Source organism: Ambystoma mexicanum, chromosome 1q, assembly GCF_040938575.1.
Source record: "Ambystoma mexicanum isolate Mex_15411 chromosome 1q, UKY_AmexF1_1, whole genome shotgun sequence".
Taxonomy (NCBI): domain Eukaryota; kingdom Metazoa; phylum Chordata; class Amphibia; order Caudata; family Ambystomatidae; genus Ambystoma; species Ambystoma mexicanum.
The window spans coordinates 1,296,767,302-1,296,781,642 of NC_090922.1; the positions used below are offsets into that span (position 1 = coordinate 1,296,767,302).

A 14,341-nucleotide genomic window follows, 5' to 3' on the forward strand; every position below is an offset into this window, starting at 1 on the left:
CCTCCAACAGTCATAAATGTGTCTCCTAAATTGATGCCACACGAGCGACGACAGCCCCATTTCTCCTCCCAGTAGGCGCATAACTCACAGCGTGCTGAAACGCAATCCTAGCATAAAGCTGAGCCCTTGTCACAGTACCTTAGGATCCCTGACCACCGCAGCCTTTGCTCCTTATTTTCACTTGGGCCCCCTTGGCCCACTTCCATCACTGAAAGCTTCACTGGAATGACAGGGGACTCCATTGCTACAGGCCCAGGCTCACAGGAGGATAACATTTTACACTGTTTCTTTGCAGCGGAAGAAATAATTTTCCTGCCGGTTAAGTTAGCGCTCTACATATTAGAGGAATAGACTGCTCATCATGTGTGCGCGACGCGGCCGTGGGACTGATCTCCGACGTCGCCATTCGCTACTGAACTTTGTAAAGCGCTTTCCAGACCCTGCGGCACCCAGGAAAATCACAAAATGACAGCGCCAACACTGTGGAGCTGCCTAATTCATCAATGTCCATGGCTCTGTGTTTGTACCATTGTAAGTCCCTCACAGTCAGTGCACTGCTGTTATGCGGCTTCCACACCAGTCCCTTTTTCTTTTTTTCCCCACCTATTCATGAGCACAACATGTGGGCATACTATCCGGGTTGGGTCTTCTGGGTTGGGTCTACTACTGCAGAAAACCCAGGATAATGCTTCCTGCCATGCCTCTCAAAACGTCATTGGAGTTATGCTGTTACTAACTAACCCAGCCACCTACAATGTCTTCCCCAGGTCCACTGGCTGCCTTGGTGATGCCCTGCACATTCAGGATGGCTCTCTCTCCCAGGCTGGAACAGTCGCCGAAAGGGTCTCACCCAGTCTTTTTCAGCCTCCTCAGGCCCCAGTTTTCTCATGGGCCCTACTGCCTGCCTCTAGCAGTTGTGCTCCCGCCCCCAGCTGCCCCTGCCTGCCTCTTCCTTGCTGCTAGGCAGGCGGTCAGCTCACCTTTGAGCCGGGCGGTGGATGTCCCCTCTTCCTCTGGTTAAAGCTCTGTAGCTCACTCTTACTCTGTCCTGCTCTTCTTCACTTCAGGCCTTGTCCATGGGTTCTTCAGTTTCCTCTTCCTCATTGATAAAATCTGCTCTGGGACAGATGAGTCAGGAGACACTCTGAAGGCAAGACCTTTACTTAGGTTCAAGGTACAGGTTCAGGTTGACAGGTACAGGTAATTAACATAGAGGGAGAACATCCACCAGCCGCCTTACTCTGGCCCAGGCTCTCTTCAACTGACATACACTAATCTCCAGGGGCATTCACACCACAACAATCCACAGACATTAATTCCACCAGGCATTCTATCAAGCACGCATTCACGCAGGACCAAGGCAGGGAAACACAAGACAAAACACATATCATTCAAGTTTTTTTTCTTCTTTTTCTTTTTACAAGAATGCGTTCAAAACCAAGCACTATGTTGTAACAAATGCCTGTTGCAGAACAGGTATCAGCCATTCTAATGTAACCGTGCACAGCTGCTCCTCCATTACTGCATCGAATTCACGATGTCTATTTGGCTTTAAATAAATGACCTCAGTTACCTGTACCACCCAGGACTCGAAGGTTGCTTCTCAAATTGAAACCCTTCACTGAATGCAGCATGTACAAGTGCTGGCGTAATAATAAAGGGACACTGGGGAGCAGTCATTGCTAAAGGTGAACTTGGCAGCCATATTGGACTGTATTTATTCCAATAAAACCAATCAATCGACGGTGTGCTTCTAAGGCGAGCCAAATATTATTTTCTTAAATAATGAAATACATAGCCTAGTCATTATTAAATATCCTTTCAGTCAATGTGATTGTTCAGCAGATGCATGCGGTATGGTAGTGATATTTTTCCTCCATGGTGACTGGATGTTTATTTGCGAAGTTCTCCTTCTTCGGTGGCTCACGGCAAACCTGAAAGGCAGTAGGTCCGACTGCCCATCAGCTGGTTTTGTAGAACCCAATGAAATCTAAAAGTTCATCTATCACTAGTCTCCAAAAGTACTTGTCCTTCTTTTGTGTTCACCAGATTACAGGAAGTTGTACTTATCCACAGAACGTAAAAACAACTCCTCAACTCTTCTTGTATCTGTGGGTAAGCACAGAAGTTGATCTCTGGGAACCGGTTTCGCCGCTAAGACAAATAAAAGCGATTAACAGGTTCGTTCAGACAGCTATCCGCTCGAAACGGAAAATATGTATCTTCCACTGCTTCTTAGTATGAAGAATCAGCCTGATAGTCGATAACATCGATATTGCGTTTTAAAGGAATAATACGTCTTAATTTCCAAAATATAAAGAATAATTTGGAATTATGCTTAACTTAAAAAGTCCTTTCTGATTGGAACAAACGCAACCAGTCCCTTTCACAGATGGCCACCACTATCCGAACGCTTGTGTCCTTCTTTTGTTTCCTAGCAGTGGGAGGAGTACACGTGCACACTCCGCTAGGTAGAGTCTCTGCTGTGGTTGTCAGAGCTGCTTTACATATATTCTGGTTTTTCATCAACCCCAAGAAGTACTGATCAATTTTTTAACCAAACGGTTCCCCCGTGTGTGACTACATGGCCTCACCAGAGGAAGATGATGTCATGGACGAGTTCATGGATAAATTCAAAGCCCAGAAATACGAGGGAGCGTTCAAAGAGGACACCTGGGAAGAGGTTGGATGTTTTATTTCCAAATTAGCTTAATGTTTACTTATTTTTTAAATTGGTTTGGATGCAAAGGACCAAGGGCGTTACCTCCACATCCCAATTTCTCATACCTGTGCTTACTTGTGAGGTACCAACCTGCATGCAGACCTGCCTACGTTTTAAAGTTAAAAACTATTTATACTTTTCACAGCGCGCATAACATCTTCACTAAGTGTTCCAATCTCCTTACCTCGCGGTGACACGTGTGTGTATATTTCTCTGCAGATAAGGCACAGAAGGATACCCTGATTTGTACAGGATCACAAGTTTAGCTAGCGGTGACGCTGGGATTTGAGACCAGCCCACAATTTAGAAATCTTTTCACTGGCTGCATGTAAAAAAATACTCTGTCTTAAAGAGATTACTTGAAAAGTTCTCAAATCATAATAACCCAACTTGACAAATCTATAAACCCCTGCAGAAGAGTACAATTATATCTCTCCCCATCGCTCCTCTCAGAATGCAAAGTAATATGTGCTCGCCACAAACAGCCCCTATACATATCTGTATATTTCACTCCTTTGTATAGATATTGATATTTTTATGTGTGAAGATTTGTATTTTTCTCATTCCTGTAACCCTTAAGTGCATATGTCTATAATTTTATCTCAACTGTATATTTCTGTAACATTGTAAGCTTCGCATATTCTTTCTGCCTACGCCCTGTTGCCCCTGGGTATGGTGCGCCATATAAGTAAACAAACAGTAACGGAGGCAGTGTTGTAGTTGGGGTGATTACACAGCCTACCATTTCATCTATACCCCCGCCCCCTTACTGCATACTATGCGTCGAATTTATCTACCATATTTAATTCTATGTCAAGACTCAGAGGCTCTGTTTATGCTCAATTCTTCTCTCTACTTCTCGAGCAGCAAATAACCATATGACATGAAAAAACACAACTCTCAATGATCTGCATTTCCCAATAAAACTAAGTGAACTTTAGTTTGTTTTTCATAGGTCCATCAAAAAGTGTCCTTTCTAGTCCAATCACATACAGCTTCCCTCATAGACACTGACAACCTCCGTGCCTCTTCCTCTGCTGCTAGAGCAGCTGAGCGAAGTACTTTTTGATGTGTTTGTGTGATGGTAAAACTAGTAAGCGTGTGTATAATGCATTGTTTACAAAACGCTTAGCGCGTCAAGGGGACTCAGCGGAGCATATCCGCGTTAGTTTTAGAAAGCGACAGGGCTTTATGCTCCGGCGTTAATAAGCCGCGTTAGGAGGCACTCTTCCACGAAAGTTCGCGACAGGACTTCTGAGGTTCCGAAACCAGGGCAAACTTCCGTTGGAGAGAGTAGAGGAGCGAATTTACATACATCACATACTTCAACTAGATTATAAGAGCTAAAGAGCCATCCGTTACGGCACACGCGATGAGGTAATACCTGTCAGTGTGCAAGACAGAACGAAGAGAAACGGACGCCATCTAGTGGGCGAGAAGCAGCACCGCAGGAAATATCTGTCACAGCTGCAAATCTGTAAATTGACGAGCACAGTCCCAAGACAAACTGTTTTCAGGCCCCCATATCTGCCAAAAACAGGAGGTAAAGCTCATTATAGAGCAAGCACATCATACTTATATATGTCCAAAATCATATAAGACGGGCACAGTCCCAGGCAAAACTGCAAAGCTATAAAGAGACCTGCATAGCTACGAAGAAAAGTGTATATAATTTGACGGGGGCAACCTAAGATAATTAGCATTAATAAAATACACGGCACAACCGCATTAATGAGTGGTTACTCAGAGGGACCTCATGTTAGTGGTCTACGAATGAGTCGGGCGGCACAGAGTATGTATAGTGCCGACAGGCTCCACAGGAGAGAGGGAAGGGGCATAATGGCGAACCTGGCAGCTTTATCTCGGAGCATCACAGATCTGAGTAAAGCGTGCAGGGATATAGGGCGAAGAAAGAAGATCCGCAGAGCACGTAGCGGCCAGACCCCCGGGTTCACCACAGAGGTACAAAACTGGCAAGAGGAAGGTGAGGTCGTGAGACAAGTATGATTGTAGTTCAGATGACTCATCTGATGAGGACTGCAGGAGCAGTAGCAAATCGGACGACCACAGTTCATCAGAATACCAGACCATGACAAGTGAAGGGCGAGAGCCCAGAAACAAGAAAGGCAGAAAAGAAGAAGAGGGGCCACAGGGGGATGAATTAAACCCGGATGAATTGGTGCACCCGATGTCAAATGAATGGGAACCCCTTGAGAATATAACTAATTCAGACGGTTTAAGGGTTTCAGTTAGAATTCTGGCAAGAACTGATCCAAGAGGTCATACCCAAACAGATAAGGTTCAGCAGGCAAGACGAAGACCGGTTAGACAAAGAAATAGAACTGCTAAAAATAAAAAAGGCCATCAGTCCGGCCACAGAGGGACAGAAAGGCTTTATAAGCAACCTGTTTTTAGTAAAAGGCAAACCCAAAGTAAGACCAGTGATAAATCTCAGGGGTCTAAATTATTTTCTCATATTATCACGGTAGTCGGTAATATCTTCTTCTTCACTGGACAATTCTGGTTCACCCCCCTCCCCCGACTCCTCACCTTCCACCTTCTTCTTGGATTTCCCTTTCTTGGAGACTGACGGTCTCACCTTTTTTTTTTTTTTGTTGAAGAAATGGACGTTCCCGAAAGGATGCCACCGTGCCACCAGTAACAGGGTGCAACGGCGGGAACCCTTTTGGAGACACCAAGAATGGGGAAAAAGCCAGAGGCACAAAAAACCCTGAATGTTCTAATCCAAGGAAATTTCCGATGCGAGTGACTGGAGCTTGGAGTGGCTGGAGGTTCCAGGGAATGGAGGCGCCGCTGAATGTGTGGCGCTAAGTTGGTTCCACAAGCAGGAAGATGTACGCGGACAGGTAAGCACCAAGGGCAAAGCAGAGGCAGTCCAGCAAACAGGCAGGGTACGGTACACAGCGGAGGCGTAGCAGCAGGGGGTAAGGCAAAGGCAATCCATAGAGTAGACCGGGTCCTGGTACAGGGTGAATCGGGAAAGAAAAGAACAGGGAGCAAGGGAAGGAGGGAAGAGAAACAGAAGGCGGAAGAAGGAGCAAGAGCAAGGAAAGTAGTGAAAAGAAGGGGAAAACCCAGGGGTACACAGCAGAAGGCACAAGGAAGGAGAGGGAGAAAAATTACTGGAGCGAAACAGGAGCGACAGCAACACAGCAGGAGAATCCGGAAACGTTGCAACACGCTCGTAACCCGGAAGTGGTGGAATATATACTTCCGGTTACGTGAGCGTGCAACAACTAGAGCGATGCAGGAAAGAATGAAGAACGTGCGGGTGGCGCGACCTGGCCAGTTTCCAAAGATTGTCTACCACAGTTGAAAAATCCCACTAAGCAGGAAGACAATTTCCCAGGCATAATTAGTCCTTACCCTTCTCTTACCCTGGGCGTTTGATCTTGCAAGAGCAACACTCAATATCAGGACGTTTAAGAATCGGGGCACGACTCACCTGATCAATCATTTCGTCACTCGGGACGCAATTCGTCCATATACAGACGCAACCAAGAATCGTTGTGACTGCGTGTCTGGCTCAATCTGCCTCGTTTCAGGACCCTCGCCTCGATGCTCTCTGGGCGCTGCTCGTCGATCAGGGATCGGCTGTGTACAGATCTGCAAAGGTGTCTCATCACTTCTACAGGGGCGCCCGAACACCTTTCGATCCCGGCTCGACGGCTTCGTCCTCGACTCGTTTTTGCCTTCTTTTAACTTAACGTATACGGTGGAGCAAAAGGGGGAGGGTCCCTATTCGGGCACCATATTTGCTAGGCCATGAAGACCTTGCATATGGAAACTAAGGCACAATAACCATATACGAGTGACGCGACAGACGCAAGGTCCGATTTTTATGGTTTATTTCAAAGTATGCTCAGTCGGCCGACTGGGGTCTAACGTCTCGCAACGTGTGTACCCAGACCTCGTGAGACGCAAGAGAGCGAGCAACGCTCAAGCAACAATATATATACATAACATGCAATCTTTGAAGGCATTTCAAACAGCCAATAATGTATCTTTTAGGCTAGGGTTCGGTGATTGACAATCATGACATGTTATGACCAGTGTCTATTCAGTCTAAATATACTTATTCTAGCAACAGTAGCAGAGACAGCTTTTTGTTATGGAGAACATAAAGCTCTTAGTTCAGCAAGGATATCATGTTCGTAGGAGAGAAACATTCCTTAGCATGTTATCTATGGGTTTCTACTCATGAACCAAGGGTCAGACAGTTCTGAGGCAGAAAATACCAGTCTCCGCGAAGGAGTACCAGTAAAAGAATATAATTCATGCTTTAACTGCCTATTGCTGCAGAGTTTGCAAGACAGGCCGACACCTGGGCCGCTGATTAGATGCAGTTTCTGCTCACCTCCAAGGACTTTGCGAGGGAGGAAAACAATGTATTTCTGTATCGTTTGACATTCCTGTCTGTGTTGGTCTTTCAGCATGCAGGCCGTGGCCTTGCACCGTGTATGAGCTAGAAGCATAGAATACATTTTGCAAAGCATTTTGGCAGAAAGAAGAAAGCAAATGGCAGATATTTCACAAAATGGACGCCCTCTGGTTACATTGACGATTCTATGTTTGCGATGTTTGTCACATGATGCAATTGGTTTCTGGCCAGCAAAGATATACATACTATAGGGTTGTTTCTGGACTAACAAGCATGACGGCAGAACACCTGCCGGGGAGCACAACTAGGTGGCAGACTGGAATTTGAGACACCTGAGGGACTCGAGCAATTGGCAGCTGGAGGTATCAGTATTCCAAGAGATAATGCATCAGAGAGGTCCGTGTCAGACGGATCTGTTTGCTTCGAGGTTGAACAAGAAGATCTCCAGATTTTTCAGCTAGAGACCGGACAAGCGGCGGCAACAGATGCATTTCTCCAGGTCAGGAGACCAGCATAGGAATACGCTTTCCCACCATTTGCCATGATAGCGCGTACTGTGCCACAGGTCAAGAGGCAGGAAGCAACAGTGATTTTCGTGACCCGATTGGAAGGGTCAGGCATGGTTCCCAGACCTACTGGAGATGTACGATTTTCCAATTCTATTGCCACAGAAACAGGACATAGTCTTAGGCCCAACTGGAGATCTTCAACCATTGGTGCAATCAGGGAACCTGAACCTGATAGCATGATCAATTTCAGGAAAGCCTGGGCCAAGCAAGGTCTTTCGGGGACAGCTCAAGAGTTATCTGAGAGTCATGGGTCCTGGGAAGGCTTACAGAGTGGCATGGCAAAAATGTAATAATTGGTGTATGGAGAGGAAGGTTAATTCCATACGAACTGATGTGATTCACGTAGTGAATTTTCTAGCAGGCCAGGCAGCGCAGGCTAAAGCATATAGAACAATTTACACATACAGATCAGCGATATCTGCAGGGCACGAGTTCATAGAGGCAAAACCAATAGGTGAACACCCATTGATATGCAGATTATTAAAAGGTGTCGGATGCATGAGACTTCTGACGCCAAGGTATTCTCGGCTTTGAGACGTGAGTGTGGTCTTGAGAATTTTCGAGTCGTGGCCGGACAACGAGAATCAATCTAGGAAAGCTCTTTGGGTGAAATTAACTACTTTATGTTTAAGAGAGTGTCAGAGGTAAAGGCGTTGGAGACGGATAGGAAATCTTTTTCCCTTGCAGGGGTTATATTTTATATTGAGAAGAGGACAAAGATGGGGATTAAGTCGGTAGAGTACATGGCTTTCCCTGAAAGGCCCCGATTATGCCCAGTTAGGTGTCTGAAAGTTTATGAGGCCACGGCGGATCGGGTGAGACCCACAGGTGAATCTCAGCTGTTGATAGCAGTCAGAAAGCAGTAACAACAGCCACGTTGGCCAGATGGGTGCGATGGTGCATGGCAGAAGCTGGCAGTGACATAGGGCAATTTGGAGCACATTCTACTAGAGGTGCTATGGCATCATCAGCTTTTATGCTAGGGGCTCGCCTGGAGGATATTTTGAAGGCGGCAGACTGGTCAAACGAAACAATGTTTAAGAATTTCTATTTTAGACCAGTAGACCAGTTAGCAGCGTTGGTGGTAAGTAAGCTTTTAAACGAGCATAATCGGAGCCTCCGAGTCTTGACATAGATTACAGATTTTCAACACATTTGTTACAGAAAGTCATGATTCTATTAAAGACTCGGAGGCGAAAGATTATTCCACCCAATTCAATCACTGTAATGTATGAATGAGTACAAGATGTACATATAATGAAGGTTGTAATATTCAAAACGCTATGGTAATGTTGATATTATGTGATTGCCCACCCGTTCAGGAAGAGATATTTCATGGAGTTGAATCTTTTTTGACAGGAGCAGAGAATAAGACAACAGCCTTGTGAGGAATATTCAGGTTAAGGATTAAGAGAAGTCATCTACCGATTGGGGTACAAGTTATTCAGAGTTCGATCAGCGGCAGAAAGAGGAAGAGGAAGAGGCACAGAGGTTGGCAGTGTTTATGAGGGAAGCTGTAATGTGATTGGACTAAAAAGGACACATGTTTTGATGGTCCTATGAAAAACAAACTACAAGTTCACTTAGTTTTATTGGGAAATGTAGTTCATTGATAGTTGTCTTTTTTTCATATGTTATATGGTTATTTGCTGCTCGATAAGTAAAGAGAAGAATTTAGCATAATCTTTCGCCTCCGAGTCTTTAATAGAATCATGACTTTCTGTAACGAATGGCTTGAAAATCTGTATTTGTATGAGTGAGGGGCAGGGCATCAGGTTGATATGGGGGGGGCTTTTTCTTTCCGTCGCTGCAACACACTGGAAGTCCGATCTCCTCCTCTCCCTAAGAAATAAACTCGGAAATCCAGAGTCTCTGGACAAATCCCAAAGGTTATGCAGATCTGCCTTTGTAACATTACCTCCATGTCCACTCTTCCTCGTCCCAGCAGTTAGCAATGAGGTGTCCCACCTCTCCACAGGAACCCTCTTTCTACTTCTAATTCCTTCAGGCCCTGCCCCCACCACCTCCCACCTTCCCCAAGACCCAACAGTACGCAACACTTTCCAATGGGACCATTCAACACAGGGAAGGGTGAGGTGGGAAACTGGTGCTGGAACGAGGAAGAGTACGACTAGGACCAATGATCATTACTGGTAAGTAATCTAGGCATTACCGCCTCTACCCACAGGGATAGGAGCCTCGACTCCTTCCAGAACCTGTGGATGTGGAGCAACAGGGGACGTAGTCTTGCCCAGGGAACAAGAAAGACGCACGCTACCATGTGCCGCTGTGCCTGGAGGGCCGACTCCCAAGCCAGAAGATGCATCAAGGAGTCCTGCAGCTCTGACAAGGTGCAGGAGAATATGCCCCTCTGCTTTCCAAAACCTGGCCCCAATGAACTGAAGATGCTGCGAGTGCTGAAGATGAGACTTTGTCCAGTTTAAGAACCCCAGCAAGATCAGCAGGGCACAAGTAGTCTCCAAGTGTCGGAGGAGAAGATCTCTCGACCGAGCCTCCAGGAGCCAGTCGTCGAGGTACGGGAACACCTGAATCCCTGGAGGTGCAGAGCGGTTATGACCGGTCCCAGAACCTTGGTGAAGAGCCGGGGCCTGACTTGAGAACAAAGGGCAAGGTCCAGAACTGGAAATGATCCATGCCCGCCGCAAACCTGAGAAACCTCTGATGGGCAGGCCAAATGGGAACGTGCCAGTAGGCGTCCTGGAAATCTGAGTTTTTTTACCAGTGGAATGACCTGCTGAAGACACACCATCTTGAACTTTCGAGTCAGTATGTGCTGGTTCAAGATCTTGAGGCCTATAATCAGACGAAAGGACACAAAGGTTTGGGCACCAGGAAGCAATGGAGTAAACCCCCAGACCCCTTTCCGATTGAGGCACTCGCTGAATGACCGTCTTGGAGCGAAGTTCCCTTAACACCTGCCGTTTGGCCAACTTCTTTTCACGTAGGAAGGGGCGACCGGACCAGACGGAACAGGGGGGTAGACCAATTCCAACTTGTACCACCACCTCACCAGACGATTGATCCATGCATCCCCTGAGACCCGGAACCATTGCTTCCAATAGAATGTCAGGCGGCCCCCAACAGGCCCGGCGTCAGGATTTCTGCTGTCGAGGAGGGAGAGGGGTGGGGGACTGGGCCTGGGTGCTATTTCCTCCCAGTCACAGGCCGAGCACTACCCCTATCACTTAGGCGGTAGTGCCTTTTCCTCCCTGAATAGGTTGTCGTTGACTATGATTAATTCGGGTGCAATAGTCCTGAAGGGTTGTATTGCTGCTGGTGGCAATCCTTCATCTGCTCCTCCCTCCTCCTTTTATCCACTGAACGATCTTGAGCATGTTTTCATTGCATTGCATGACTTCTTTCCATTCTTGTTCAGAAAGCATGTTGACTGTATCGGTACTTGTATCATCAATGGTCTTAACAATGAACTCCCCTGTTAGGAACGTACCATCTTTTCCTTCAATTGAAAGCAGCCAAGAGACACAGCTTGGTTGTTCCGCCACCCTGATGTACATAATTTGAAACAAGTACTTGTGGAGTTTTGCTGCTAGGTGGGCTACACTATGCACTAAAGGTTTGTGATCGGTTTGATGGAAAGACTTTTTCCACATTGGTAGTTTCTGAAGTATTCAGATGCCCAAAAGCATGGAAGCAACTCTTTTTCTATGCCTGACTAATTACTTTCCGATTAGGTCAAGGTCTTGGAAGCAAAAACAATCAATCTTTTTCGTTGCCATTCTTCTGAGTAAGCGTGGCACTCGATCCATATGTACTTGCATACATTATGATGTACCTGGTTCATATGGGATCAAATACTCTCAAACAAGGTGCATTGATTACAGTCTTTTTACATCCATAAACGTGTGTTCCTTAAGCCAAATAGTCATTGTATTTTTAAGCAGATGCCTCATGTTCTTAGTGCATTCATCAAAGGATGTAACAAACTTGGCATAGTGCCGTGCTAGGCCCAGAAAGGACCTTTGTTCCTATTCATTTGTAGGTTTTTGGGACTTCAGTGAATGCTTTAAGCAAGAAGTGTTTGCCCTTCTCTGTGTATCCTAGATATTGAACAGCACCCAATACAATTATGCACTTTTCTTTCTTTAGCTTAACTCCTGTTACTTGTAGTCTCGCAAGGCCCTTGTAGCGCTACATCATGTTCTTTATTTTTAACATCTACTGGTATGTCGCCCTGAAAGTCCAGAACATTTCCTGTGCACCTCAGTGTTCTGTCCAGTAGTCTTTGAAAAACCGATGCCACAGAGCCCAGTCTGATTGGCATACGGGTATATTGTAAGGCATCATAGGGAGCTGTAAAAGCAGTGTCGTGTTGACACAGTCTATATAGTGCAGGGGTCTGCAACCTGCGTAGACGGAAAAGAGGGTGAGTAGCAGATCGAATCAGGGAGAGGAACAACAGGGTATGGAAAGAACAGCGAGTGTGACACCTAGGGTTCCAGCCAGATACAGGTACAAATCATTCTGAGGACAAAAACCGTTGGTTAGAAGTCTGCTTCAGATAGAAAAAGCATCACCAACAGGAAGATGGCTCCTTGGATTGTAGGGGTTATCGATTTCTAGTACCAGCCTGGAGTCAAGTGAGGCCTGAGTTGTGCTAGGACATAATTCGTGCTTGATGGGTAAAGTGTTAGGTTTCATTTGTATGATGTGTTCATATCTGCGTATTCATACCAGTGCTGAGGTAAACAGTCACATACTTCTGATGTATTTCTCCTTGCAGCGAAGGTGCATTTTGCATGGTAAGGGCTAAACGCCATTCAGCCAAAGAAGTGCCCTTCAGCTTTGTAATGGTGTGGAAGGAGGAGACTGACACACAGGTGGAATTCTTTTGGCTATAGATGTTTATTGGTTTAAAAAATAAAGAGAAAACCCTATCTTCTAAGAGGGCTTTCCCTGCCTCAGCCAAAAGCACTAAGGAGTCTGTCAGCTGTCAGGCAAAATAACAAAGTTCACCGTCCGGTGCCAGAATCCTATTTACTTCCCTTACACTTATAACTAAACTAAAGGATTGGCGAGGCTTCTTGGTGCAGAAGAATGGCTCTCTTCCTCTGGGGAGCGGACTCTAGGGACTTGTTTCCTGAAGGAAGGACACCCTTTCCAGGTCACAATCCTTTTCCAAGGTGAAAAAAAAGTTCCAAGTAAAAGTAAGGAAAAAATGTCCAAAACATCAGCATTCCTTATTGACCATGCTTACCTATTTTTACGGTTGGATCCCTAAAGATTCTCCATTCTCCAGGTGTTCTGTTTCTATTCAAGGGGGTATGACTTGCTTCCCCTGGATCTTGTTCTGACTTTATTCTGTGTGGTGTCTATTACGCCACACCAGATGTGATTTCTTTTCAGCACTAGGGGTATGCCTTTCTTCCCCCCGGTTCTTTTCAGACTTTTCACAGTGCCAGAGGAAATGACTCCCTTTCCCCTGTCTTTTCTCCAGCTTTTCGCAACACCAGGGGGAATGACTCCATTCTCCTGGTCTTTCTCTGGCTTCTCTGCTGATCATATAGCAGACCGGGTCACTATATTGCCATAGTCCATATAACTGTTATACTTGCCTTTCTGTACTTGGGGGGGGGGGGGGGGGGGGGCGGTCCCAGATCCTTACTTCAGGTGGAATTATTCCTTTCATAGTCTCTTTCCCAGGCTTTCTTCTCACCCCAGTTCTCTAGGGTACTTTAACCCTTCTTTGTAGGGTCCCCAGGCCCTTCTGTCCCTACCAGCTAGCCCCAGCAAGTCTGTACCTTCAGGGAGCTTCTGTTTGGGCTCCAGCCGGTCCCAGGACTCGCTTTCTTCTCTCCCTCGCTCTCCACGTGGTCCAAACCAGCTACAGCATCTCTGTAGCTGCTGTTCCCCGTTCGCCTGCCTTCCCAACATGGACCACGTGGCTCTTCTGTCATTATCAGCAGCCCGCTTCCAATCAGGAGAAGGGTCCCTCCCCTTCTGACCCCTTTCAGAGGCTTCACCTTCTCGCCTTACGCTTCCACTTGTTTCCCTTCGCCGCACCGCCAATCTGCTTGCTGCTCCTCAAGGGAGGGCTGAACGCCATCTTCAGTCCTTCTTCCCTTCCAGTTGCTCCTAGCTTGTCCATATTGACTAGAATGCTGGTTTTGGTTGCGCGGAGCGTTCATTATGCCGCGCCTCTTCTTCGTCTTGGTATTGATGGTCTTATTCTTAACTGGGTTACTTGGATTCTTCTTCATTCCAGTGTTTACATATGGCTCACATAGGTAGTTCCTAGTCTTCCCTGTCTCAGTACCTCTGAAGGAGGTTGGATGATCTACTTTACACAAGCATATGGAAGTCTGGGCAACTATTTATTTATTTATTTATTCAGCATTTGTAAAGCACACCTAACCCGTGGGTTTCTGGGCGCTGGAGATACAAGGTAGGAAGCATTTACAGTTACAGTGGTTACCAAAGACAACCTACGCTACGGTCATTAAGACATTCAGTATATATATCTTTACAGTATTGTATTGTTTATTGTATTGTTTATTTATAGAGCGCTCCGGGCCCTTAGGCATCTGGGCGCTTAGGTTTTTGGTTGCAGGAGAGAACATGTACATAAAAAGGAGGCAATACATAATGGGTGGATTATTTACAGAAAAT

General features: G+C 46.1%; 2 protein-coding genes across 3 annotated transcripts in view; one reads left to right on the forward strand and one right to left on the reverse strand.

The window, feature by feature from the left end:
* Positions 1 to 1,656, reverse strand: part of PARS2 (prolyl-tRNA synthetase 2, mitochondrial) — a 142,819-nt gene extending 141,163 nt beyond the window's left edge. Inside the window, exon 1 of the mRNA XM_069642121.1 lies at positions 1,574 to 1,656. The gene's annotated coding sequence lies outside the window, so the exon portion shown is untranslated. The remainder of the gene's footprint in view (positions 1 to 1,573) is intronic.
* A 775-nt stretch (positions 1,657 to 2,431) lies between these two features.
* The window catches only part of TTC4 (tetratricopeptide repeat domain 4), a 501,109-nt gene continuing 489,199 nt past the window's right edge, over positions 2,432 to 14,341 (forward strand). The window contains exon 1 of one of the 2 annotated variants that reach the window (XM_069642123.1): positions 2,432 to 2,683. In XM_069642123.1, the coding sequence (XP_069498224.1) occupies positions 2,585 to 2,683 (99 nt within the window). In that variant the 5' untranslated portion in view covers positions 2,432 to 2,584. The remainder of the gene's footprint in view (positions 2,684 to 14,341) is intronic. The other variant, XM_069642122.1, reaches the window with a different exon arrangement.